This window comes from Sciurus vulgaris, assembly GCF_902686455.1.
Source record: "Sciurus vulgaris genome assembly, chromosome: 1".
Taxonomy (NCBI): Eukaryota; Metazoa; Chordata; class Mammalia; order Rodentia; family Sciuridae; genus Sciurus; species Sciurus vulgaris.
In genome coordinates, this window is record NC_136461.1 from 29,089,292 (window position 1) to 29,116,299 (window position 27,008).

At 45.5% G+C, this 27,008-nt stretch overlaps 1 protein-coding gene across 11 annotated transcripts in view; it reads left to right on the forward strand.

Moving 5' to 3' along the window:
• The first annotated feature begins 1,125 nt into the window (after positions 1–1,125).
• Positions 1,126–27,008, forward strand: part of MACF1 (microtubule actin crosslinking factor 1) — a 342,663-nt gene continuing 316,780 nt past the window's right edge. For 3 of the 11 annotated variants that reach the window (XM_079112955.1, XM_079112956.1, XM_079112957.1), the window contains exon 1: positions 1,128–1,386. In XM_079112955.1, the coding sequence (XP_078969081.1) occupies positions 1,167–1,386 (220 nt within the window). In that variant the 5' untranslated portion in view covers positions 1,128–1,166. Of the gene's footprint in view, positions 1,387–27,008 lie in introns of all 11 variants that reach the window. The other 8 variants (XM_079112948.1, XM_079112960.1, XM_079112953.1 and 5 more) reach the window with 5 other exon arrangements.

The following is a 27,008-nucleotide window of genomic DNA, read 5'->3' on the forward strand; positions in this document are numbered from 1 at the left end:
ATTAAATGGTTTCTCCAGGATCACAGCAAGTAAATGATGAAATAGAATTTGAACCCACATCTTTCCATCTGTATGATCTTAATCCTCCAAATGTGCTAAATAATAATAATAATAATAATAATAATAATAATAATAAATAATTTTGGTTACTAGTAAGAAGAGCTAACAGCTGGGTGTGGTGGCACACACCTGTAATCTCAACGAATCAGATGGCTGAGGCAGGAGGATCACAAGTTCAAAGCCAGCCTCAGCAATTTAGCAAGGCCCTAAGTATCTTAGGGAGACCCTGTCTCAAAATTAAAAATAAATAAATAAATAAATAAATAAAAGAACTGGGGATGTGATTCAGTGGTTAAGTGTCTCTGGGTTTGATCCTTTGTACTGGGGGAGGGGCGGGGAAGAGGAGCAAATATTCACATAGTGTTTTAAGATATTTGGTGGGAAGGGGTGGCATTGGGAATTAAGCCCACGAGTGCTTTACCACCGAGGTACATCCCCAGTTCTTTTTTAAATTTTGAGACAGGGTCTTGCTAACTTGCTGAGGTACCCCACTGCACCCAGCCATGTTTTAAGATTTTTGTTTGTTTTGGTGATGCTGGGGATCAAACCCAGGGCCTTAAGCATGCTAGGTAAGCGCCTAACACTGAGCTGCATCCCCAGCCAGTATTTCAAGATTTATAGGCATTTTGGCCAGGCATGATAGCTCATGCTTATAATACCAGCTAATAAGGAGACTGAGGCAGGATTACAAGTTCAAGGACAGCCTGGGTAACTTAGGGAGACCCTGTCTCAAAATGAATAATAAAGGCTGGGGATGTAGATCAGTGGTTGAACACCCTTGGATTCAATCCCCAATACCACCACCAAAAAACAAAACAAAAGAAAACTTACAGATATCTCTACATATGTTACGTAATATGATTTTCCCCAAATTCTGAATTAGTTTTGGTGTGTATCATTATCATCCCATTTTGCAGATGAAGAAATTGAGGTTCTGATAGGTCAAGAGGTCAGGTCAGTGGCAGAACTAGACCAGAACCTCTGCTTGCTGATTCCTAGTTGTTCTTTATGTGACCCCCTTCAGTCTGCTCATATTCATCCCTCTCTCCTCCAGATCTCATCTCCTTGGACTCCCAGGTCCACCTGCTGCAGCCCACTTCTGGGCCATGTCTTCCTCCGATGAAGAAACGCTCAGTGAGCGATCCTGTCGCAGTGAACGGTCATGTCGGAGCGAGAGGTCTTACCGGAGTGAGAGATCAGGGAGTCTGTCTCCCTGTCCCCCAGGGGATACCTTGCCCTGGAACCTGCCACTGCATGAGCAGAAAAAACGGAAAAGCCAGGATTCTGTGCTGGACCCTGCGGAGCGTGCTGTGGTCAGAGTTGCTGGTAAGAGAGGTCCCCCAGCAAATAGGACAGTGTGGGTGTGAGGGAAGAATAGGCCAGTTTGCACTGACTGGGTGGGAAATGGAGGGGTCCTCAGGACCAAGCCAGCTGGAATCTAATTCGTTGTTATTACTATTGGAAAAATAATGAAATAACATTAAAGATAAACTTGAAAGAGGAAAATCTGCTTGCCCCTATGCTAACATAAGACCTGTTCTCATTTGTGAATCTTCTTCTTTCTCTTTGCCCCATTTGATTGTATTTTCTATTTCATTGCTTTTGTGGTTGTATACCATTCTGAATCTGACTCTCTAGTTACTCTTAGATTAAAAAAAAAAAAATTCCGTGTTACCTCTCAGATTTTATAGTTATTTTTAAAGGCTGTGTAATGTTTCACGATTTTCTAAATCCTACTCCTTTCTCTGTTTTCTGTCACAGTAGACAAAACTGCCGTGAACATGGTTAAGAATAATAACTTTTGACTTCTCTTGTATTAGTTCCCTACCATGAAATCCTTAGAGAGGTCAGTTTCTTTCATATCACCTTTCAAAAGTGTGTGCGCCTTCTCACAAACTAACTTGATGTGAGGGCTGGGGGCTGCCTGGTACTGTGTGGGAAGGCGCCCAGTTCTTTGCTGAGCAGCAGTGGAATGAGTGTAGGCTCTGGAATCAAAGAGGCAAGGCGCTGGATTGTGACCTTACCAACCAGCTGTGGGACTCTGGCAACACCCTTACCTTTCTGAACCTCAGTTTCCTTAAGAATGTCCATGTGAAGGGATGCCTTGAGAGTTACATGAGATAATGTATGTAAAGCCCTTAGCAGGGTTTCCACTCACTAAGGGATCTGCTTCCACCGAAGGCATCCAGAGCTGCCTCCCCGGAGTGTGCTCACCATCTTAGCAGGCATTGGTGTCTCAGTGCAGATAGAAAGCTAGACAGAGCAAAGCCCTGCAGCTAATTCAGTGACATCACCTGCTTTCAATCCATTGCCAAAGCCTGTCCTGCTGCCTCATTTGTCTCTCAAATTACGTAGCCCTTCATCATCTCTCACCTGGACCTTTTAACCGAACCCCTAACTGTTCTTGTTCTTTCAGTCTTGGCCCCCCCTTTCTCCACATGACCTACAGAATATTTTATTCTAAAATGTGCACCTGATCCTATTACTCAGCTGCTTTCAAACTGCCTTTGGCTCTACATTGCCTGTGAAATAAAGGCTTCAGGATAAAGGTACATCAATACCAGGCCCTGTTCTTCCTCTTCGCTTCACCTACTGCCACCTCTACCCCAAGCACCCTGCATGTCGTACTTTAACTTGCCTTCCAGAGGTATGCTGCTTACAAGATCTAACCTTCATGCTTTAATTTTCTTCTCTACAAGACACTGATAACCCCTCCTCCTCTTTTAAGTGCCGCCTCCTCTGTCCCTAATGCCCCCAGTGGTATCCAAAGCTCCCTCCTCCGCTCTCATATTCATGCTTTTCTCTCCTCCACGTTCCCTTCTGCAGTGTAGCAGTTACCCCACAGGGAGCCCATCACTCCCTCAGGACCCTGAGCGATTCTGGGCTGTGGCTTGTTTATGTGTTGACCCCAGTGACTTGCACAGGGCCTTGTGCATGCTGGAGATCAACCAGTATTGAATGACTGAAGGAAAACAAGGAGTATTTAGAATAGGTGTCAGATTCTGATCCAGAAACAAGCAGTGGGTTGTAATGGGAGGTTAGACCCAGAGAGGGTTATGTGGGCTCAAGTAATCAGGAGAAGCTTTCAGCAGGAGTGAGATCCAAGGGAGGAGATAGCAGTGGGGCCTGGAAGGCAGCTGCAGTTTGAACTCCTTTTGGTAAGCAGTAGAGAACCCTTGGAGGAAGTTCTTCTCAAGCCCTTTGTGCCTATGGCACCAACCAGTAATAGAGTTCTAGAGCTGTCCCTAGGATGCAGGAAGGGGACAGCCTTGAAGGGCCATGACTCAGGGACCTCTGACTCACAAACCTGAAGGCAGAGTGAATGCTTATGCTCACGTCAATACTCTCTTTCCCATCCTCCCTCACGCGTATATACTTCTAGGTTGCTTTGTGGTGATTTCCCCTTCCAGTCCTCTCTAGGGAGGCTGCTATTTAAGAATCTGAGTCCACTAGAAGTAGAATAGACTCTCGGAGGCTTAATCCCCAGGCAGAGCCCCTGAGGATGCTGCCGGGTCAACCGGGTCAACCGAGTGGAGGGGTGGGCGGGTGCGGTTCTGTTCCTGGCGCGGTGGCTGATCTTTGCATCCTGACACTGCCGAATGACTGTCTTGAGGAGGGGGCTGGGCCAGTGAGGCTGAAAATGGGAGGTTGCCATGGTTAAAAATAACTCCCGCGCTGCAGTTGGGCGTGTTTCTTTTGCAGGGGAGACAGCAGTTAAGGCGGGACTGCTGCTTTAGGGTCTGGCTGAAATCTCCATGTGATCTTAGGATGTGAGGGGACTCCACCGGAGTAATGAGGAAGGCAGCCTTGTTTTTGCAGGGACCCCTTCACGTGGGGTGCAGGAGGGTCATGCCTGAGAGACCCTGGATACTCTGAAGCCCTGTAGCAGAGATTTCCTTCTGGGAGGAAGTGAAGTCAGGCTGGCACTGGAAGCCAGCTGTGGCCTGAACAGCTTTCTCTTCCCTCCTGGGTCCAGGTTATGAAACCAGGTGGGGGTATCTAGATCATTCTCACCGAGGACTGACTCCCCTTTCCCTGGGCCCATTCTGTCCTAAGCTGGTTTCAGAGCCTTATCCTTCTTTGAGAAACATGTGGGGACACCCTACTGGTCACATGTGTCAGAGTAGAGAGGCCACTCAGGACTGAGAAAACTGCTGGTCTCAGTCTCCAAAGTCAAGGCAGATTCTAGGGGATCCACACATACTGTGACCCCATTCTTCCTTCTGTCTTCTGTCCTCATCCTTTCTGTCCATTTTTTTCTCCTTCTTTACCATTCCTATTCTCAACTCCCTACACCCAGCCAACTGAAATGTGATGAGTCGTTCATGAGAGCACCTTCTTTCTGTTCATCAGCTTTATGATTTACTCAGAGATTTCATAATAACACTATGTGCTTGGTGGAACATGTGGCCTTAAGGGACTTTCCTCTAGTCACACAGGCCTGGTAGACACAGATCTCCTAACTCCAGGTACATTGCTAATTCCATTCTAAGCTTAGGCAACCAGCCCAATCTGACTCTTCTGCAGGTGACCATCTCAATAGCTAATTTGGTCTTCAGAATCAGCTGAGAGACCTTTTGGTCACTTGTGGGAAAGGCCTTAAGATCCCCACCTATAGAAAAAGGAGAAGACAGCAACACAGATGGAGGGACCTTTGCTTCTTCCCCCTTAGCTGTCTAGTGAATGGCAGACGTAATATCCTTACACACTGGAGAGGAGTGGGCAGCAAGAACAGGGGGCTAGGGAGGTTATTTTGGCACAGAGCACAACCCACGGGGTAGAAAGGGAAAGTGGAATAAAGGCTGTATTCCTTGGGGCCTGTGGGGAGAGGGTGATATGCAGGGTGCAAGAGAGGTGGCGCGTGGCTTTACATTTGCACAACTCTACGGGACACCATTCACATTTGTTGCATTGTAGGTTTCTATATTTATATAGTTTCCTGCAGATGGCCGTAAAGTGTCTTGTTTGGGTTAAGGAAGGGTTGGGTATAGGAGGACTTCACTGTCTACCTCTCAATCAGGTATTCACACATCTAACATCACATATTCAGGACCCTTTCCTGTTCTTGTCATTGATATTCAAAGATAGCCCAAGATGTAGTTCGTTCTTCATGGAACTCAGCCTGGTTGAGAGGACAAGAGGGAAAAAATTAATTATATCCCTGTGTGTATTGTGAACATGGGGCTAGGCACAGGAGTCAGGCTAAGGATGGGCCTCCTAATTAACCATCAGGGAATGATCCTTGGGATTCATTCCTGGGAGCCCCTCATCAGGTGCTGCTGAATCAGTGATCTCTAGCGGTCTGCTCCATTGTGGCATCCCCCAGGATGGTCAGACTGCAATTGTGTATCTTTCCATCCCTTGTTTGGCCTTATGTTATTTGTTGATTTTGGGTTCGTTTTCCCCATCTGATGTGGAGCTCACTGTAGTCAGGAATCCAGTCTTGCCTTATTGCCTGTAGCAGACAGCCCTAGAGTTCAGTGCCTGGTTAGAGAGGGGAGCCTGCTCCCTTTCTGTGCCCATTCGTCTCTCCTCCAGGATGAGAGATCTGAAAAGACATCCCACGATTCCTCTCTGCTTCCTTATTTACTTAATTCATTCATTCAATAAAAATAGATTGAAATAGTCAGGTGAAGTGGCACATACTTATAATCTCAAAGATTCAGGAGGCTGAGGCAGGAGGATTGCAAGTTGGAGACCAACCTGGGCAACTTGCAATCCTTGCTATGCCCTCAGCAATTTAGAGAGCCCTTGTCTCAAAATAATAAAATAAAATAAAATAGACTGGGGATATAGCTCAGTGGTAAAGCACCTCTGAATTTAATCCCCAGTCCCCACCCCACCCCCCCAAAAAAAAAAAGAGGAATTGAGCCCTGGCCATGTGCCAGGTGCTGTGGAGTCAGAAAACTTAGGTAAATGATTCCACTACTTGAAGCCTTGGTTTCCTTATCTGTAGAAGGGAAGTGTTGATACCTGCTTCCAGTGGCCAGCGAATGAGGGTCAGAACATGCTGGACAAACACATTCACAAGCTTTTTACTGCACTTGGTGGCGTCATTCCTTGTAAACTTCCTTGGCAACCAGAAAAGGCAATGGAGGTTCCAGGAGGCCACTGGTTTCCCAGGCCAGTAGGGAAGAGGTCTTGAGCCCCTTAGTTCTGTCCCTTTCTTTTGTTTGCTAGGGCTTTGTCCCAGAGCAAACGGAAGTGGTTTATTTGGCCATGAGTGAAAAGTAGGGAATTCAGGAATGGAAAAGGGGGCCCTAAAAAAAATTCCACTAGGGCCCTTACTCCTGAACAGGCAACCTTCCTTGCCTCAGGCTGTTCCAAGATTTGTATCCAAAACAGTTCCGTCTCCTTCCCAGCTTCTCTCCTTGGCACTGTTCTCAGAGTCCCTGGCCCTGGAACTTGGTTTCAGGAGCAGGAGAGATGAACAGGAGAGTCCCTTGAAAGTGGGGCAGAATAAATTGTAGCGACACACCACCAGCTCAGCTCTACTCTTTGAAAGTAAATCTGGGTCACATTAGCTGCAGGGATGGAAAATGACCACGTGGGCAGAATTCTGTGCAGGCGGCAGAACAGACAGCCAATCTGTCCTTTCTCTGAGGCTCTGGGTCCCTGTGGGATCCCAGCTGGTAAGGGAGGTGGCTGCTGCATTGCAAGGTGCAATACTGTCTTTATGCCATCGGCCTCCCATGCTACTTTTTTTTAATGACTTCTAGGTGACACAGAGAAAGATTTGGAATGGCAGTCTGGCTGTGACTCTCTGTTCTGGAAGGTAGGAATGTAAGGGAAGGACTGGTTACCTTGGGGACTGTGGAAGGCCATCATTTCTTAGTCCCACGGGCTCAGAGATTAGATGCCACCAGAGGAGCTGACACTGCAGCAGGATCTAGGCTACATTTGTCCTGACTTCAGCAGCCCCCCTGCCCTCCAGGGAAAGGTCCATGAACAACCTCAGTGTGAACATTAATAATCATCACCAACTGCTATACTGAATCTGGTCAGCATCTCTTTTCCTGGTTGCTGTGGCTAGGACCTGCCATGATTTGGCCCTGGGACAGTTGCCACCTTTCAGTTAAAAGCTGGCCAACTTCCTGGCTCTGCCTTGGCTCTTCTGTAGGGACAGAAGGGGGTGTGCCTGGCTGGATGCTGGGTCTGGACTGTGGGTGCTGCTGTGAGAAGGCTTGGAGCTTCTGAAATTTGAAGAGTGGTTATGGACTGATGTTCTGCCTGTGCTGGGCCCCAGCCCTACCCTGGAAGATACTAGGCTTTTACCTTTTTCATACTGGGAATTGAACCTAGGGCATTTTATACTGAACTCCATCCCCAGTCCTTTCTATTTTTTATTTTAAGACAGAGTCTTGCTAAGTTACTTAGGACTTCAGTAAGTTGCTGAGGCTGGCCTCAAATTTGAGATCATCTTGCCTCAGCCTTGGCATGTGCCACCGTGCCTGACTAGGACTTTACCTTGAGGTCAGGGGGATAATTCTGTTTCTGTGGGCATGCCTGTCCCACCTCACTCCCTCATTTAGTTGTTCATTTCCACAACCACTTACGCTTCCAATCATTCATAAAGGGAATGTCTTCGGGAGTCAATTGGAGTTCTCACTTCATCACTCACTTGCCAGTTCCCTGGAAAGTTATTAACCTGAGCCTCTCTTTCTCATTAGTACAGTGGGGGAGTAAGGGAGCTGCCTCAGAGTCTCGTGGAGTGGATTGGATGATATTGCCCAGCCCTATGACTGCTCTGCAGTTAGCTCTGGATACATATTAGTTATTCTCATTAATATCTTTCATTCCCTGCATGCTGGTTCTTTGTTCCATGCATGTGCTGATTTGTTCCCCTTTCTCATTCATGATCACACACTTGCTCATTTAACAAACATCCCTAAGGCTACCTTGTTCTAGGCTCAGACGGGCTTCAGAGCCCATCTCCCGCCCATGAAGGCAATTAGGTGCAGCTTGAGCCTAAGAGACTTTTGAGGAAGTTTTGAGAGACAGGTCCTCCTTCGGCTCCCGTCCCTCCTAGGCCAAGAGCAATGACAGCATTTGATCTGGACTAGGAAAAATATAGGAACTTGCCACAACAACCTGAGGAGAGAAGGCACATCCTTGTTACTTGTTTCTATTTCTGCTCTCCTTTCTTTGACCTCAGTAGGAAGGAAGGAAAATGAAAAGTAAACAGCTGGTGGCAGTTAGGAATTAAAGAATCCAGGGGGTGGGCTGGGGAGTGAACTCTGGACTCAGTTCAGGAGCTCCTGAGAGCTGGTGGCAGCTGGGATCTCCTAGTAAGTAATAGCAGGGAAGGTTACTTACTAGTAAAGTCCTGATGTGTGCCAGGCATTTTACAGACACTTTTTTTTTTTTTTTTTTGTGGTACCAGGGATCAAACCCAGGGCCTTGTGCTTGCAAGGCAAGCACTCTACCAACTGAGCTATCTCCCCAGCCCTTACAGACACCTTTTAATCCTCACAGAACCCTGGGAAACATTTGCTATTCTCAACAGATGAAAAAAAGTTAAGGAACTTTTCTGAGGTTTTCAGGAGGCAAAATGCTGGGATTCAGCATTACTCAGTGTACACGGTGCCCCTTGGACCCCCTCATGCACAGGACGCCCTTTGGAGTTGCTCAGGGCAGTGCTTCAGGTTGTCCTCACCCAGTGCTTTGGGGGCCCTTTCAAACATAAAGTAGAATAGTATTATGAGCACCTATCACCCAGCAGCAAGAATTATCAATCATGGCTGTCTTATTCATGCACCCCACTCCTGCCTCCCCAGTTACGTAAAAGAAAGTTTGGGTAACCACATACTTTTCCCTGCCTTACTTTTAACCCATTATATTATACCACCTTTCCCCTGGTAGTAAATATATCAGTTTATCTGCTTCAGAGTCAGTCTGAAGTGGAGCCAGTGCCACTTGACCCACTGCCCAGAGGCTTCTTGAGGGATTCTGACTTCAATGCTGGGCCCCAGGGGGCATGTGTCCTTCCTGGTGTTGTTCCACTATCCTCTGGTCCTTCCAGCTGAGGTTCATGTTCTACTCCCAGAACACACAGAGCAAGGCTATGGCATACTAGTTCTGTCAGTGGAAGCTGATTTCTGAGAATGGTGTCTGTTTTTGTTGCTTAAAATACCTCAAGCCCATGAACCTTGGGTTTGAATCAGGACCCTGCCAGCATGATTGAGGAACGTATTTCAGAAATGGATTTCGAGGATTCAGTCTTGAGATGAAGTTGAGATGCGAGAGGATGGCAGTTTTCATGGAGGGAAGAAATTCTGTTCTTGTGAGAGGAACCTGTGCCCGTCTTGCTCTGATGTGGAAGGGTTCCATGTGATTCTGATCTCACCCTGAGAGCAATGGCCACCACACTGTAGAGACTCTTGGGACCTCAGGGATTTGTGCTCAATTCCAGGCTGCCTGTCAGAAGCGACTATCCTGAGGTGGTCTTGGGAGGAGAGATATTTCAAGTGGAGGAAGCTTCATAGATAAATTGCCATACCTTCCAATTTAGGGAACCTCCCAATTTACCCAAGAGTACACCTGCATCCCTGTTTGGTAGGAACCTCTGGCCCTGCACAAGATGAAACACTCTCCTGCCCCAGAGCAGAAAGGGAGATTGGCTGTGACTGAGTGGGGCTCATGTTATCCTGATTCCTTTGAGAAGGAAACGAAAAGTTTTATTCACATAAGGCTGGGAGATGGTAGAGGGGCCAGTACCTTTTCTAATTATTATTGTTAAAGTTCTGAATGTCAGGCTTTGTGCTTAGCATGTTACATGTCCTGTTGGATTCAGTCAAGGATTTTAGCAGGCAGAGTGCTACAGTAGAGGAAATGGACACCCCAAGAGTTCAGTAGCTTGCTCAAGGTCTCTCAGCTAGTAAGGGACCAAATTGGGAATGACTCTAGCTCTTTCTAGAGCAACCCACCACCTCCCCCATTACAAGGCACAGGAGTGTAATAGTAGCTAACATCTACACTGCACTTAAAGCTTCATGGCATCTTTAAACCATTATTTCCACCGTGCCTTGGGAAGCCCAGGTGGGTGAGGCATTCCTCACGCCTTTGGGACAGCTGTCTGTTGGGGGTCTACCCTTTGCTCATTTTCCGAAGTAAGGACTGGAGATTCTTTGACATTGGTCCTGACAAATTGGGGGAGAAGGCCTAGGGAGAGGCTGAGGTGGAGAGTCTTAGCCAGTTGCTATGGTTACCCAGATGGCTGGGTAACCATTTTGTGGGTTGCTATGGTAACGGGCTGCCTGTGGCAGGGATCTTGTCTTCCTGGGTGGCAGCCACCATCCAGGCTTCTTAAATAAGAGATGTTGCACTTTTTGAACAGAAGAGGGCAGCATGAGAGCAGACAAAGACTTCCATAGTGAATTTGGGAACTTGAGGCAAAGCTAGGAGTTTTCAGGAGCTGGGCAGAGAGGGAGCTTTGACTGGGATCGACCAAAGGTGGTGCCCAAGAAGCTGGTGGAACCAGGCCTGGATGCAGGATGTCTGAGACTAGAACTAGGCACTCCTCTTCAAAGAGCCGTCCAAAGGATAAGGCTGGGCCAGACCTCACAGTGTCTGGCACCAGCTACTAATGGGAAATATAAAAGGCACTGGAGACAGTCTACCCTGCAAGAAGGGATAGAGAGAACACACACACACCCTGCTAGCAAATGTATTTATAAAGCATCAGTTAACACATGTAAAATAGTATAGCACAAGCCAATTTGAAAAAGAAGGGCTCGAGTGAGTGTTCGAGAGTCTGGCTGAGAGGAGCACTACCGGGAAAGATGATTCTGCACTCCTCTCTTTTCTCTCAGCACACGAAGTGCCCTCGGCCCTTGATCACTGAATAAACACTGAAATTGATTCAGTGTCTCCAACCCCAACCTCCATTTATGTTTGGTGAAGCATGCATTTCTCCAGCAAATAAATATTTTTAGTTTTTTAAAATTTATTTGCTTTTTTTTCAGTGCTGGGGGAACAATTTATTGATCATCTACTAGGCATCGATCATCTACTAGGTGAAGTACTACGTTAGGTCCTATGATGGAGAAAGATGAAATAGATGTCTCTGTCCTCAAAGAACTGATGAACTCGGAGGTTAAGGAGGCTCGTATGTGGATATCCCCAACATTTTTGTCTGGGGCTTCCAAAATGGGGGGAAAGTAAATGCTGTTGGAAATTTGAACTCCTGGGGTCGATTAAAAATAACTTTCACTTTGTTTGAGATGAACTTTCAAAGTAGGACTGTAGTACATGGAGTTGGGAAGGGTAGAAGGGTGTGAGTTTGGTAGAAGGGAAGATGCTTCCCACAGGGTGTTGCAGGGAGGATCAGCCTGAAATCATCAGCCTGACATCAAAATGTGGAGGACTTTATTTTTTATTTTTAGTGGTCAGTGAATCTTCATTTATTTATATGTGGTGCTGAGAATCGAACCCAGTGCTTCACGAGTGCCAGGCAAGTGCTCTGCCACTGAGCCACAACCCCAGCCCACATAGAAGACTTTAAATGCTAGGCTTAGATAAGGGATGCTGTGACAGCTAAATTTGTTTTTCCCCTCATGGCACCGGGGCTTGAACCAGGGCCTTGTGTGTGCTACGCAAGTGCTCTGAGCTATACTCCCCAGCCTGTTTTATTTTGAGACATGGTCTCACCAAGTCGCCCAGGGTGTCCTTAAACTTGCTGTCCTCCTTCCTCAGCCTCCAGAGTTGCTGGAATTACAGGCATGTAGCACTCTGCTCAACCAAACAATTTGTATGTGTGTGTGTATATGTGTGTGTGTGTGTGTGTGTATGTGTGTCTGTCTGTGTCAACAACCCTCAGGTCTTCACATGCCTATGCTAGGGATTGAACTGAGGGCTTCATGCATGATACACTCTACCACTGAGCTCCAGCTCCAGCCTATACTATCTTCTGAAATGCCCTATCCTAGTCAGCCACAGACAGTTGGATATTTTTGGATCATGTGGTTCACTCATTCATGTATTTAATCAAAATTTTCAAAGAATATTTAATGAGTGCCTTGTATATGCTAGGTTATTTGCTATATGCTAAGGATTTTGTAGTGAACAAGATAGACAAGAGTCCCAGGCCTCAGAGAACTAGCTGGCGCTTAATAAAGGATTAAAGACACTGAGCCCATAATTTCAAATATGATGGATATTACAGAAGGAATACAAAAGTGCAGGAGGAGCTGCTAACCTGGGTGATCCAGAAGGCTTCTCCACTAGAATTCCTCCTGGCAGGGGCATGAGTTAGAAGTCAGCCAGGCACGATGAAGCACACCTACAATTTCAGCAACTCGGAAGGCTGAGGCAAGAGAATCACATGTAAGTTTGACACCAGCTTTAGTGAGAGCCTGTCTCAAAATAAAAAAACAAAAAAAGAACTTTGGATGTGGATGTAGTTTTGAAGTAGTGAGTCCCTGGTTTCAGTCATTCCCTGTCCTGGGGGGAAAAATAAATAAATAAATTAAAAAGTCGACCAGGTCAAAAGGACATTGATGAAGGGATACAGCCAGGAAGAAAAGCAGGTGGGAAGGCACTGAGGAGAGAGTACAAATGAGGAGCTGAAAGAAGTGAAGTGATAAGGGAGAAGTGCATTTGATAGGAAGGGGAGGACTCCAAGGAAAAAAGGACTTTATTTCCTTGTATTACTCGTCTCTCCCACTAGATGCCCTCCTGAGTACATCCTGCTTCCTCCATCGTGCCCTCCTTAGAAATTCAACAGCAGGCTCACTCACCATAAGCAAAGGAAAATCACAGGCCAAAAGGAGAAAGCCTCAGAGCTTTCCTGATTGTGTGGTCTGGCTATAAATTTAGACTCTTGCTAGAAAAAAACAAAAAACCTCCCTTTCGTAGGCTTCCTCCTCCCATCCCCCCCCAGCAGCCACTTTGTTCCTCTAGCCTTGTAAACTTTTCTCTGTATAAAACAGGAACATCAGCCAAACATGTGGACTTCCCCCTTTCCATTCAATAGAAGAATGCATTACTTCAAACTCTCATAGGAGCATTTAAATGCAAATTTTGTCAAGAAAGCAACTTTTTTTTTTTTTTTTTTGTACTGGGGATTGAACTCTACCACTCTACCACTAAGCTGTATACCATTCTTTTATTTATTTATTCCGAGGCAAGGGTCTTGCTATATGCCTAGGCTGGCCTTGGATTTCCAATCTTCCTTCCCCAACATTCCAAATCGCTGGGATTACAAGTGTACACCACCACATCTGGCTAAGAAAGCAACTTGAATCTGACAGAAGTTTGACCACACAACCCAAACCAGAACTTTCTACTGTGTTATTTATTTATTTAGTGGTAGGGGGTTGAACCCAGGACCTCATGCATGCTAGGCAGGCATTCTACCACTGAGCCCCATTCCAGGCCTTTTTTATTTTTAGATTTGGTCTTGCTAAATTGCCCAGGCTGACCTCAAATTTGCAATCCTCCTGTTTCAGCCTCCCAAATTGCTGGGATTACAGGTATATATCACCACACCCAGCTTGTGTTTCTTAATTGGAATTTCATCCCCTTTGCCTTTCCCCACAACCCCTCAAGCCTTCAGCACACCTTGATTCCCAGCATAGACTCTTAGTTTTTGCCGCTCTTATTTCCTCATGTTTGATAAGCATCAGTCACAGTTCTTGTAGCAGCCCCAGGAGGGGATGGAGAAGCTTTTCTATTTGCTGCAGTGAAAATGAGGAGGCAGATGTCTGTAGGGGATGATGGTGGAGGTGTGTATATGTATATTTGTGTCTGGGCTTTCTTGGTCCTATTGGTATAAAGTAATATAGGAAATGCAGTGACTCAGCACTGATACAGTCAAGATTCCCAGAATTAGCATTTCTATATTTTCTGCTATTAATGAAAAATGTGCTGTGCCATTAATTATGAGCTCCTTCATTCTGAAATTTTCACTAAAAACTTTTTATTTATTTAAAAAAAATAGAACTCAAACTTATATTCCCCTTCTTTTTGTAGACTGAGCTCATTAGCAGCTGACACCATACTGTGAACTAACTTGCCTTTTTTTTTTTAAAGCACCCAGAGTTAAATTGGAAGGAAATGAGCATTTGCCCAAGGTGCCGCCCTGTCCTCTTTGGGGCCCATCCCTGTATGATCTCCACACCTAGAACTTGATGGAAAAAGATATGATTAATGACTTGCTCATGCAATTTCTGATCATGGTGTGATGTGGAAAACTATTTGTGAAAAGCATCATTTCTTTTTCTTCTTCTTAATGTGCTGAGCATTGATTGACCAAATATTTGGCATTACTCCCAAAGTACAAAGCTACTATCCCTGCCCTGGAGGTAAGAAGCTCCTCCTTCATAATCTTAAGAATGGGAACTGAGATGGAAGTCCCAAGTCCCAATTTTGGCTGCTCAGTGCTGTATGAATTCTTTTTTCACTTGCTCATGTGCCCTTGTGATATGTTAACCAACCTAACTTTTTTTTTTTTTTTTTGTACTAGGGATTGAACCCAGGGGAACTTTACCACTGAGCTACATCCCTGGTCCTTTTTATTTTTGTTTAGAGACAGGGTCTCCCTAAATTGCAGAGGGCCTTACAAAGTGCTAAGGATGACTTGGAACTTATGATCCTCCTGCCTCTGGAGACCGGTGTGTGCTGCCCCACCTGGCCCAGCCTAACTTCTTACTGCAGCTACTTCTCCATCTCTGGAAAAATCAAGTTAACATGGGGAACATAATCACTGAATGGGCCAAATGTGGGCTAAAAGTGTTACCTACATTTACCCGAGTTCCTCATTCATTGCTTGCTCTCAGCCCTAGCATACTCCAGGAATATTGGGATTGAGTGATGCACAACTGAATGGAGGACTTGAGGATGTTGGGAACTTCCTCCTCAAAATGATCCCAAACAAGTATATTTATCAATTTCCTTTCTTTACCCTTTCCCTTCCCCTGATGAGAGAATAATTGATTTCCCTCTTTCTGCCCTGAACAGTTATGCCCCAGAATTCTTTCTTTGTTCCCTAACAGCCCTAGTTCAGTCTCAGGTTCCCACATTTCTTGCTTTTGATCTAAGTTTCTGTTCGGAAGGCTGTCACAGTTTAGTAATCCTGTTGGGTCTTTACCGCCCCCCCCCCCACTTCTGTCCTCCAATCTCCTCTTATTCACCCCATGGTGCAGTCAGAATCTGTCTCCATCCATCCTTCAGTTGTCATTTCTCAGCTCTGCTCCTTGACCTGGCTTACTTCATGATGTGGGTCTGCCCCCTCACTTCCAGTTCAGTTTCTAATGCTTCTGGTCAACCCTTTGTTCCTGGGATTCTTTGTGGGCGCAGTGTTCCCTTGGGCCTCACACTGCAGCCCTGTCTGGATCTTGTCCTTGTCCTGGTTCTGGCCGTGTCTGGCCCTGTGATCCGAGGCATCTTGGTCTTTTGCTCTCTGCTGTCCCTCTAGGGTTTCTCTAGGTCCTTCTCCAGGAGCCGCACAGGCCCAGTTCGGCTTCTCCCCAGCCAGGGGGCTCCCTCCTTTGTCCCGGCTCCGGTGTAGGTCAGCGCTGACGGGGGCCGCCCGCCCATCCTGCCGAGTCGGCCTGGGGGTCTCCCTGCCGCCGCGGCCCGCCCAGCCTTTCATCCTGACGCGCGGGGCCTCCTACCCAGCCCGACTCACGCCGGGGCCGGCCTCCCGCTCCCTACGGCTCCAGCCCCGGGTCTCGATCGGGCGGCGGTCGGCAGCCACCGGGGGACCCGAGTGAGCAGCCCGGGCCCAGCCGGCCGCAGCCCGGGGCCGAAGGACGCGCCGGGCCGCGGAGGCGGCGGGGAGAGGGGCGGGGAACCGGCCCGGCCTGGCGCTCCTGACAGGAGGAGCCGCCGCCGCCGCCGCGCCGGGGCGGGCTGAGGGAGGAGCGGAGCCGAGGGGTGGGGAGGCGGAAACGCGAGCCGGGACCGGCGGAGCGCGAGCGGGCCGGGTGCGAGCGGGCTGAGGAGCGGAGCGCGACTGCCGGGCCGCGCGAGGCGGGCGGAGAACCGAGAGCGGAGAGCCAGAGCGCCGCCGCCGCCCCCGAGCCGCACAAAGGCCGAGGCTGGGGCCGCCGCCGCCGCCTCAGCGCGTGGGCCTGGAACCGGCGCCCCCGGGGGCCCGGGGAGAGCGCGGCGCGGGCGGCCATGGCCGGCTACGTGCCGGGTCAGCAGCCGGCCAACCGCAGCCAGGAGAAGGAGTTCGTGCAGGCGTACGAGGATGTGCTGGAGCGCTACAAAGGTAGGGCCGGGGGCTGGCCGGAGCCCGAGGCTCGGGGCCGGCGCGGCGTGGCCTTCCGAGCCCGTGCCTGGGCGGGCTGCAGGTGGGGCGGCCGGGCGGGGTCGCGGCCACCGCGCCGGGCTTGGCCCTCAGCCGCCGTGTCTCGGGGCCAGTTTATTTACAAAGTCGAGATAAGCCTTGGGAACCCTCTGCTCGGGCAGCCGGCGCTTTCATATCGCCAGTTACAGTATTTGCCCCATTATCTGGCCCCAGCTGGAAGGAGGCGAGACAAGGAGCTGGCTCGGGAGACCGACTGCTGTGGGCAGCCGCTGGGGAGGAGGAGGAGTCGGGCGCGGGAGAAAACCACCCGTCTGCTCGCTGTGCGATCGTCCCCTCGCACGGGCTCGCACCTCTGCCCGCCCGCCCCGGGTCTCTCGCCCGCTTTTGTCTGCGAGTCTCGGAGGAGTCGGAGTCATGCGGAGCACCTTGGGGTCCGGGGCTCGGTGGGCAGCACTGCCAGTGAGTGTGCAGTTTTTGGTGAAGAGGCCGCCCCCGCCCCCGCGTCGGGGTCTGGGCCTGATCCTGGCGAGGGTCTATTTCTTTTTTTCTTCAAAAATAAAGATTGGTCTCGGAGCTCGGATTTCAGCCCCTGGAGGCTGTCTTGTGAAGCAGTTCTGCAAGTTAATGCCTAATCCGAACCATGGGTGTATGTGGAGAAAGTTTTGACAGGCCAGAGGGGCTGTGGGCAGCATTTCCCCAACTGCTGTAGGTGCCCTAAGTGGAAGCCAGGGATGCGTGGCCTCAGGAAGCCCCTGCTCTGATCTTTAACATCCATCTCTGGGTTTTTGCTTTGGGTGGCAGTTGTCCTTTTCAGAGAGGTGGAGGTTTTCCCAGAAACTACATAGACAGCACTTTCCTCCTATTTTATTTAGCTGGAACCCTTGTGACTAGCCTTTCCTTTCTTTTCATCTGAAGGAGAGGAAACTTCAGCCCTTATGACTGAGTCCAGACTCAGCCCAGCATACTTGTTTACAACACCTACCCAGTGAAGGGAAACTAATGGAGAAGCTGTAAAACCTCTCTTTCTCTATTATTATTCCTCCTCCTCCTCCTCCTCCTCCTCCTCCTCCTCCTCCTCCTCCTCCTCCTCCTCCTTCTCCTTCTCCTCCTTCTTCTTTCTTCTTTCTTCTTCTTCGAACATTAGAGCTCTGCTTGGGAATGTAGCAGGAAAAAAAAAAAAAAAAGATGAAACGCTAAAATGGCCTTGCTAGGGCTTCTACTTGTTCCCTTCTGCATCAGCTCCTGTAAACTGTCCAGCTTTTCCTGCCTGCAGCAAGTTTTCTGTCAACTCCCTGTGGTCTTTCTTTTAAGAAATGTGGCTCATTTCAGTGCACAAAGAGGTTAGATTGTGCTGCAGAACTTCATTGAAAAAATGTGGCTCAGTGAATGGTTTCATTAAGTTTCCTTTGCAGGCTTTTGAGCAACACTGCACTCTTCAGAGGGAGGATACACTGAGGCTGTCTCAGGCTGTGCTAGCTTTAAATCAGCAGAATTAAACCAAAACTAGGTGAAGTAACCTCAGTATTTCACTGGATTGGATTGCCAATGGCCTGGAGCTGAAAGGAAGTTGGATTCCTGGCAAATGAAGCAGGGGAAGAAGGGGGAAATAGGGCTTGTTCCAGGAGAGGTGTCTGGTCAGTCCTTTTAGCTGTCTCACTCAGTTAGGCTTTCTTCTGAAGGACTTTGATCAGGTGTATAGGAAGTTGATTCTTCCCAGACACAGATCTGTTTCTTGAGAAGAGGAATAAGTAAAAAATGGTTTACTACAGTAAATTAAGGAACTGTGTGAGGAGGTAGTGTAGTCTGCTTTAGGGTGGGTGCAGAACAATCTCTTCTCCTACTGTACCATTCTCACTGGGAAGTCAGAATGGCTTAGCATCCAGGCCTTTGTTACTTTGCTGTATGGAATTCCTGCATTTTACAGACTTAGAAATCCTCTTACTCCCTTAATAGGACGACTGTTTGCCTAAGCAGAGGAATGTGTTGAAATAATAGTGATCAGGGGAGGTAGTTTGTAAGGATAATGCCAAGAATTAGTTTTAGAGAGAGATGGGGAAATAGATATTGATGATGATGGGGTTTCTAGACTCTCCAAATTACTTGACTTTCTCTTCCTCTCTCTCTCTCTGTTGGTAATAATTTTCAGTTACTTCAATTCTACAAAATAAAGTAGGATTTTCATACTCAGAAGGATTGCTGAAGTTTTCAGTTGCAGAAACTGCCCCTGGAAGGGGCAAAGGTAAGAAGGGAGATAATGCATTTGCAGTGTTCTGAAGGGAGCAGAGCTGTGTATATTGCAGCTATATTAGGAATAACTGTCAGGCATGGATTTTCCAGAACTGTGCTTGGCAACTGTTTCCCTGTGTGTTGGTAGTGAGCATGGTCTTGGTAAGATTAGATGATTCAGCATGGACATAAGTGTTCTCCCTCATTTTTTAAATATCCTGAAGGCTCTTTAAGATAGCTGACCAGCGTATGGGGAGCTTAGGTAATAATTCTGCATCCTAATGTTTCAGAGTGGGCAGCAATCAAGAAAACTAATGCAGATTCCCCAACAGTTATTATATCTCTCTTGGTGGTAACACAGTGTTAGGCACTGGAGATGGCAGAATTATGATTGAGATCTGGTTCTTGCTTTTGCGGTGCGCTTGTTTGTTTGGTATTTGCACAATCAGAGAGGGCCGGGGACTCGAACCTGGGTCTCCAGGATGAGAGTCAGGCACTCTACGTGAGGGGCTATACAGCCAGCACTTGGTTCTTGCTTTTGGTAGTTCACATCTAGCAAGGGGAAGACACATGCAAACAAGTAATTATAATACTGTGTGAGTGCTAGAACAGAAGTATGTATAAAGCACCATGGAAACAAGAGGAGGGAAGGGTGACTATCCTCTGTGTGGTTCATTGGGAGAGAGTTTTTTTTTTTTTTTTTTTTTTTTTTTTTACAGTGTTAGACATTGAACCCAGGGCTCCCTGCACTAGGCCAGCCCTCTACTGATGAGTTACATCCTCAGCCCCATTGGGAATTTTGACAAAGGAGGTGACACTTGAGAGAGCTTTTAGGGATGAATAGGATTCATCCAGATTTAGCCAGATGAAAGAGGGTGGGGTACTGAGAGAACAGAGGGCACCTGCAAAAGCATAAGTGAGTGGAGGGTTTAAAGAAAGTAAGTAGTCGGATGGGACCAAAGGGCTAGAATTTTGGGGGAACATATGATACCGTAAAGAAACCAGGATCCAGCTTGTAAAGATTCTTTTATGGCTTTACTCCATGGGCAATGGGGGAGTCATTGAAGGTTGAGAAAGAGCAGCAGCTAGTATGCCAGTTTTATTAATTCATAATAAGGGAATACCTGTCCAGTGATTGGGACACTTAACATTGCTGTCTGGGGCACCCTCTTCCTGTTCCAAAGTGCATATGACGCTTATTTACCAGACGCTTGCTTGGTAAATATGGGAATAAAAGAGAGGTGGATTATTTTAAGAAACTTTTCATCCAGATGATGATATGGCTAGCCACAAAGTTTTCCTTTCTGTGGATTGAGGTTCTTATGAACACCAAAGGAAACTAAGAAGAAACACTCAGAGCAGTGCAAGGATCTGATTTGTCTCCTAGAAGGGAGACACTCTACTGAAGAAGTAGCCACACAGGGCATAGTTTTAGGTTTTATTTATTTATTTATAAACATTTTTTTTAGTTGTCAATGGGTTGTTTATTTACTTATATGTGATGCTGAGAATCGAACCCAGTGCCTCACACTTGCTAGGCAAGTGCTCTAGCCACAGCCACAGCCCCAGCCCAGTTTTAGGTTTTAAAGAAGAGTTTTAAAAACAAACACAATCTGGGTTTATGTGGTCGGTTAGGCAGAAGGAGAAATGCATACATTGGTTCAGAGAGACATAGATTTTCTATTTTCACAAAGCATTAAAGACTAGAATCATCATGTGCCAGACTGGGCTGGGAGTAAAAGAACGTTCACATTTCAACTGTGGTAACATCGATTCTCTGTACTTACAAACTTCAGAGTTCTTGCTAGGTGCCATGGGTTAAATGGAGCTAGTTAGGACTGATCTTTGTTTATCATATCGTATCATATTACATCCCAGAAAATAACTTATAAATCTTACTGCATAGAGTTAGAAGTGAAGGGCCTACATGTTAATAAATAAGAAGGCAGTTTGATATACTAAGAAGGCTACTATATCAGACTTTATATTTTTTCAGTCTTGGGGTCCAATCTTAGTTCTGCCACTTCGGTTGCATAATGTTAGAAAGGTTGCTTAACCTCTCTGATCTTTGGGTTTTTCATCTATTGAAAGATGATAAAACTAACTTCTTGGCATTTATGAGACTATAAATGAGCTATTGACATGTATTAATGTTTCAGAAACTTTCATGTATATAGTACTTTAGTTTATAAAACCATTTCATTTTCATTATCTTATTTGAGTTTTATAATATCCTATATGAAGTTTTATACAGATAGATAAGTTTAGTCATAGAGACATAAAATTATTTTTCACAGTAAGTTCCCAGACTTTCAGACTTTCACAATGTATCACAGAGGGAAGTTTTAAATCAGAGTACTACCTTGGGTTAAGTGAAATAATGTGAAAAATGTTAGAAAATGTAATTTTTAGTATAATTTTTAGTATTATTATTATTAGTTTTAGCCTCTGAGGTGAAGTATAGTCACAGATGGGAAATGGCCTACATTTCCAGATTACCGAACTGTGGAGAATTTCTTTTCCCTTTATTGGGGTGGGGGGGAGTCTTGTATATAAGTTTCTGGGAAAAAAAAATTTTTTTTTTCCTAGTATTGAGGATTGAACTCTGGGCCTCCTGCATGCTAGGTATGCCCTCTACTGCTAAGCTACATCCCCAGCTCTTCTCTGATATTTTTATACAAAAATAATGTAGTATAAAGTGATAAGATTTTGCTAAAATAGTGGATAGAAAATATAGCTGAGGATTTGGAATTGTTTACTTAAGTGATGCTCTGAAGAAATTTCTTGATTGAATGTAAACTCAGTTTTTAAGTTCTGTCTTAGAAACCAAGTCTAGTGTTGGAGTGGATTGCTACTAGACAGAACAATAGAGTAATTACTACTTCTGGACATGGACACTATTAATTCAGAAAGTGAGTCAAGTCCATCTGCTGGGAAATCACAAGCTTTGGCCACATCATGCTGTTGAAATAATAAAATGTGTGCATGTACTAACAGTGCTTATATGGGAGCTCCTGCCTTGTCTTGGGCTTGTTTGGCAAGTGATGTAATTCAAGCCAGGGAAATGCATCAGCTGAGGCCTATTATCCCAGTATTTTTCAGTGCCAATTTCAGGTTTTAGAGATAATTTGTGGAAGGAGCGCTTCAGAGTGCACATGTGGGAACAGAGACATCCAAGATCAGAAGTCCTGGCCCTTTCAGTTTCTGATAATTATATATTGAGTTATGTTGTGACTAGGTTGTACAGTGTGCAAAAGTTGGTGCTTTTGCTCTTGTTTTTATCCTTTTTTTCCCTCTGTGTTGGCCTTGGTGATTGAACCCAGGGCCTCCTGCTTGTCAGGCAAGTGCTGTGCTCCCAGCCCTGTCTCTCATGGTTTTGATTGGAGGTGAAGCCTCTGTTGTCCTGCTTCCACTGAGGCACTTCCTGATTTCCTGGTCTGGAAGAGCCATTTCAGGTCCATTGGCTTGGCTTGTAGTATGTAAGAATGTTTATTCCTACTTTTTGTTGTTGTTGTTAACTTCTAGTAAAATACTATTTTTCCTTCCTGAGCTTCTCAGTTTCTAGAATAAATTACAATGAACTTCTGATTCTTTGTCTCTCACTCTCAAGGCTTTCCATAATTTGACTTGCCCTGCACACCCACTATTATCCCATGCCACTGTTACCACCCAACACAGCTTTCTGCTTCACTGGGCTGGTCTCAGTGGTTTGTTGCTGAATCCTCATACCTGCCTCTGTCCTTTTGTTCATGTTCACTCTTCCTGGAAAGCCCTCTTCCTTTCTAATTAGTCAAATCTTTTTTTTTTTTTTTTTTTTTTTTAGTATTAGGAATTAAACTCAGGGGTGCTTTCTACTGAGCTGCATTCCCAACCTATTTTAAGTCGCTGAGACTGATCTCAAACTTGCTATTTTTCTTCCTTAGCCTTTTGAGTCACTGGGATTACAGGCATATATCACTACACCCCTCTGGATAGGGACTTTTAATGCTTCTTGTTTATGTGGTTGGTTGGCGGGAAATTTCTCTTGAGGGTTGATCATATTAGTGCTTTTAGTGCTTTTGGGTTTTATTTTTAAATATATATATATTTTAAGAAAGGGACTTGCTTTAGGACCTTGGTAAATCACTGAGGCTGGCGTTGAACTTGTGATCCTCCTACCTAAACCTCCATAGTAGCTGGGATTATAAGTGTGTACCACTGTTCCTGGCTATAATTTTATAATTTTCTTTTCATATTATAAAAGTAATATGCCTAATGTGGAAAACTGTAGCAAACAGATAATCTGCTTTCCTTAGTGGTGTGTGTGTGTGTGTTTAGGGGTTGGAGTGAAGTAGGCTGGAGAGGCAGGCTGACCAACAGATAACATGTGGTCTGCCTGGAGAGAATGGAACTCTCAGGGACAGGCCTCTTTTGCCCAGCCTTAGTTTGATATCCCTACTTGTTCTGACTTTATAAAATTCTGTTACTGTGAAATCTGCTCTCTGGGAACAAACATTTCTTTTTCTTTCTCTGTCCAAAATCGCTTTCTTCTGCATCACCATGTGTCAATCATTAGGGATGGTCCAGTTATCAGGGGTAATTTGGACAGTAACCCAAGACAGTTGGTCAGTCATCATCTTTCTTTTGGGCAAGGGCTGTGCCAGCTGTCTTGCTAGATTTCCTCGTACTGTAGCACATTTCTATAGTGATTTTTGTTAAGAAAGGTAAACCCACTTCCTTTGTGTTGATGAAAAGAATGAACTTGCTTGAAGTTTCTTTTGGGATTTAGATGATTTTTTTTTTTTTTTTTCTTTTGTATCAGGGATTGAGCCCAGTGGCTCTTAACCACTGAGTCACATCCCCAGCCTTTTTAAATATTTTATTTAGGGAGAGTGTCTCACTAAGTTGCTTAGGGCCTCGCTAAGTTGCTGGGGCTGTCTTTGAATTTGAGATCCTCCTTCCTCAGCCTCCTGAGGTGCTGGAAATAAAGGTGTGCCCAGTGAGATGATTTTTAACCCACAGGAGCATGTTGGATTGAAACATATAGGAGGTAATTTTCTTTGACTGTGCATTTTTGTCAGTCAACAACAGTGAACACACTGTGCACTACATTTTGTAAATATTTATAAGAGATACTGTGTTGTGGCAAGTGGTATTGAGGAGATGGCGGATCACTTAGAAACACTGAAAGAATGAAATTAAGATTATGGGTAGAGGAGAAGATCCTAAATGTCAATATGAAGAATGTGAGTTTGGGCTGGGAATGTACCTCAGTAGCAGAACATTTGCTTAGCATTACTGCCAAACAAAACAAAAAAGACCTAAGTTATACAATGGGTAGGGTTGATGTAGAGGTCATGTAAATGATGGATGGGAATGTAGATCTCTTTTTTTGGGGGGTGCTGGAGATTAAACCTAGGACTTTGCATATGATAGGTAAGTACTCCAAGTACCACTGAGCTACATCCCAATCCCTTTTAATTTTGCTTTGAAACAGGGTCTTGCTAAGTTGCATGACCTGGCCTCAGCCTCCCAAGTAGCTGGGTCTACAGGTGTATGCCATTGTGTGTGGTGAGATCTACTCTTGAGGAGTCACTAGAGAGGCTGTTGTTGAAATTGGGTCATAAAGTTAGATTAAGGGATGACTATTACAGAGGAGAGGGGTATATCTGAGATATTTGGGGCAGGTTCAGGGACTTTATGTTTATGTTTAGATAACTACTATCACTAACTTATTTTTCTTTTTTTTTTTTAAATATTTTTTCAGTTACACATGGACACAATATCTTTATTTTATTTATGTGGATTGAGGATTGAACCCAGTGCCTCACATGTGCTTGGCACGCATTCTACCACTGAGCCACAACCCCAACCTGCTAACTCATTCTTGATTTTGCCTTTAAAAAGAAGTATTCCTAGCCCAGGTCTTTTCCAGAGCAAAGTCCTCTTTCTTCTTGTATAAAAACCATCTTTTAAAGATTTTACTCCTTCTGAATTTATAAGATAGGTCTGTGCATTTAAACCTTTGACTCAAGGTCTTTTTTTTTTTTTTTTTTGTATCTGGGATTGAACCCAGTGGCACTTAACCACTGAGCCTTATCTTTAGCCCTTTTAAAATATTTTATTTATAGACAGGGTCTCACCGAGTTGCTTAGGGCCTTGCTAAGTTGTTGAGGCTGGCTTTGAACTTTGAACTCACCATCCTCCTGCCTTAGTCTTCCCAGCTGCTGGGATTATAGGCGTGTGCCATAGGAAATAGGAAATGCTGAGTATCCCAGAACATTTTTTCTACCCATTCCTTGGACAGCCTTCCAGCAATAAATACCTGGCAAGAATTGCATAAGAAATTCCCTAAATCCCCACTGAAATTTTCATTCATAATCTTGATTTGCTAATTTCCCAAGGTGTCATGTGGTTTGTTTGGAGGATCATTTTTTCATTTAATTAATAAACATCTATTGAATTTCTACTCTGAATCAGGGAGTAGGTGAAGTGTTGAGGAAACAAAGATAATTATCCTTGCACCTCAATGATCTTACAGTTTAATGGGGTCAACAATGATAAACTGGCAATTACCATCTGTTACGGGAAGTGTTATATAGAAATGCTGGTGCTGTTGTAGTGAAGAGGAGTACCCAGGATGACCAGGGCGAGAAAGGGCCAGGGAAGGTGTCCAGAAGGAAATGAAGCCTGAGCTATTAACCTAAAGGATTTGAGAGTCTTTGGGCAAAATGTTTGGGTGAAGGGCATTCTGGGTAACGTGAACAGAAGTAAGGGGTGATTGAGGGGATAGAATATGGTGTATTAGGAAGGTTGGGGTGTAGGATGTGAGGGAAGGAGAAAGGAGAAGGGCAGAGGTAATATGTAGACTGACTTTGTGTATCATACTGTATGGAATTTGAACTTAAAGGCTTTTGGGAGCCATTGAAAGCTTTGAGGCGAGGAAGACTATGATTAAGTTTATGTTTTAGGAGTACTTCCTCTCTGGCAGTAGTATAAGGAAAGATTGGAGTGGGGGCAAGAGTTGTGACAGACCAGCTAGAAGGCAGTCACAATAATTAAGGCAGGGAGTGATTAGGTTAAACTCAGACTGTGAAAGTAGTAGTGTAGCAAAGTGGGGAAGTTAACGGTAGGGGGAAGGTCCACGTATTTTCATGACTAAACTGAATGTGGCACATGATAGAGAGAGGGATGACTTGCAGGTTTCTAGCTTGGATATCTGTGAGTGGGTGAGTCTTGTCATTAACTAAAATGGGGAATATAGAAGAGGAAGGTTATTTGGGGTGAAATGTGGCAGCAAGAGTGCAAAAGATTTTGAGTTCAGCTAAGGTTGCATTGAGGTTGAGGTTTCTGAGGGATGCTGGGCAAAGTCCTGTAGTAGGCAGCTGGTGGTTATGGAATGGGAACTCAGGAGCCCTTATGGATGAGACAGGCATCTTTTTATTGAATCGGAGCCATATGGGCGGAGAAGGAGGTTACTTAGGGAGTAGGTGTACTCTGAGAAGTTGGAGAAAAATACTCTGGGGAATCCCAAGAAGAGCGTGGTTTCATGAGCAGAGGAAGAGGATCCCTAGAAGGAAATTGTCCACAGAAGGCAAGTGACCAAAGAAGTAGGAACAGGAGAGAAGTGAGTTTCTAGGATGAGGGTGTGGTTTGGAGGGTATGTCACACAGTGTCAGATTATGTAGAGGTCAAAGTAGACATGGACTATAGATGTCTAATATAAAGGTCACTTGTACTGGAGCATTTTCAGTGGAGTTGTGGTAAGTGAATGGGAGTGTAGAAGGGAAGTCAGTGAGCTTTGAAAACTGGACTTTGAAGAAACAGTGAGGAGGAATGCCTTAGAGAGGTAGATGTAGGGTGGAGGGAGTTTTGTTTATTTGTTGTCACACTGGAGAGTTAAGCTTGTTTAAGTGCTGTTTGCAAAGAGCCAGTAGAGGAGGAGAGATAACAGTTAAAGAAGGGAGAGAATACTCCATGGAGCATAGGATCCAGAGTTAGAAGATATGCCTTTGAGAGAGACCAGAGGGAAAAAGGTGGGACTGCAGGATGGTTGACTTAGTTGGTTGGAATATAGAAACCATAGGGAATTTCTTCTGATGGTCTTATTCTGTGAAGTACAGGCTGAAGTTATCTGCTGAGGGAAGGAAGGAGAAAAAGGCTTATGTATGTTGTGTGTCTGTATGTGCACATGTGTGTGCATATTCTTTCTCTCGAGCTCAAGAAACTTCACAACCTGGGCAAAGTTACTAAGGAAGATAGGTCGATTGATCCAAGATCAGAGTTTTCTAACTTTGATTTGGTGGAGGAATAAGGGGCCTTGTAGTTTGTCTAAAAACTGTAACATCTAATTTTTTTTTTTGGTCCTGGGGATTGAACACAGGGCTTCATATATGCTAGGCAAGTATAGAACTACATCCCCAGCCCCCACTCCCCCCTTTTTTTTTGTGGTGCTGGGAATTGAATCCAGTGCCTTGTGCATGCAAGG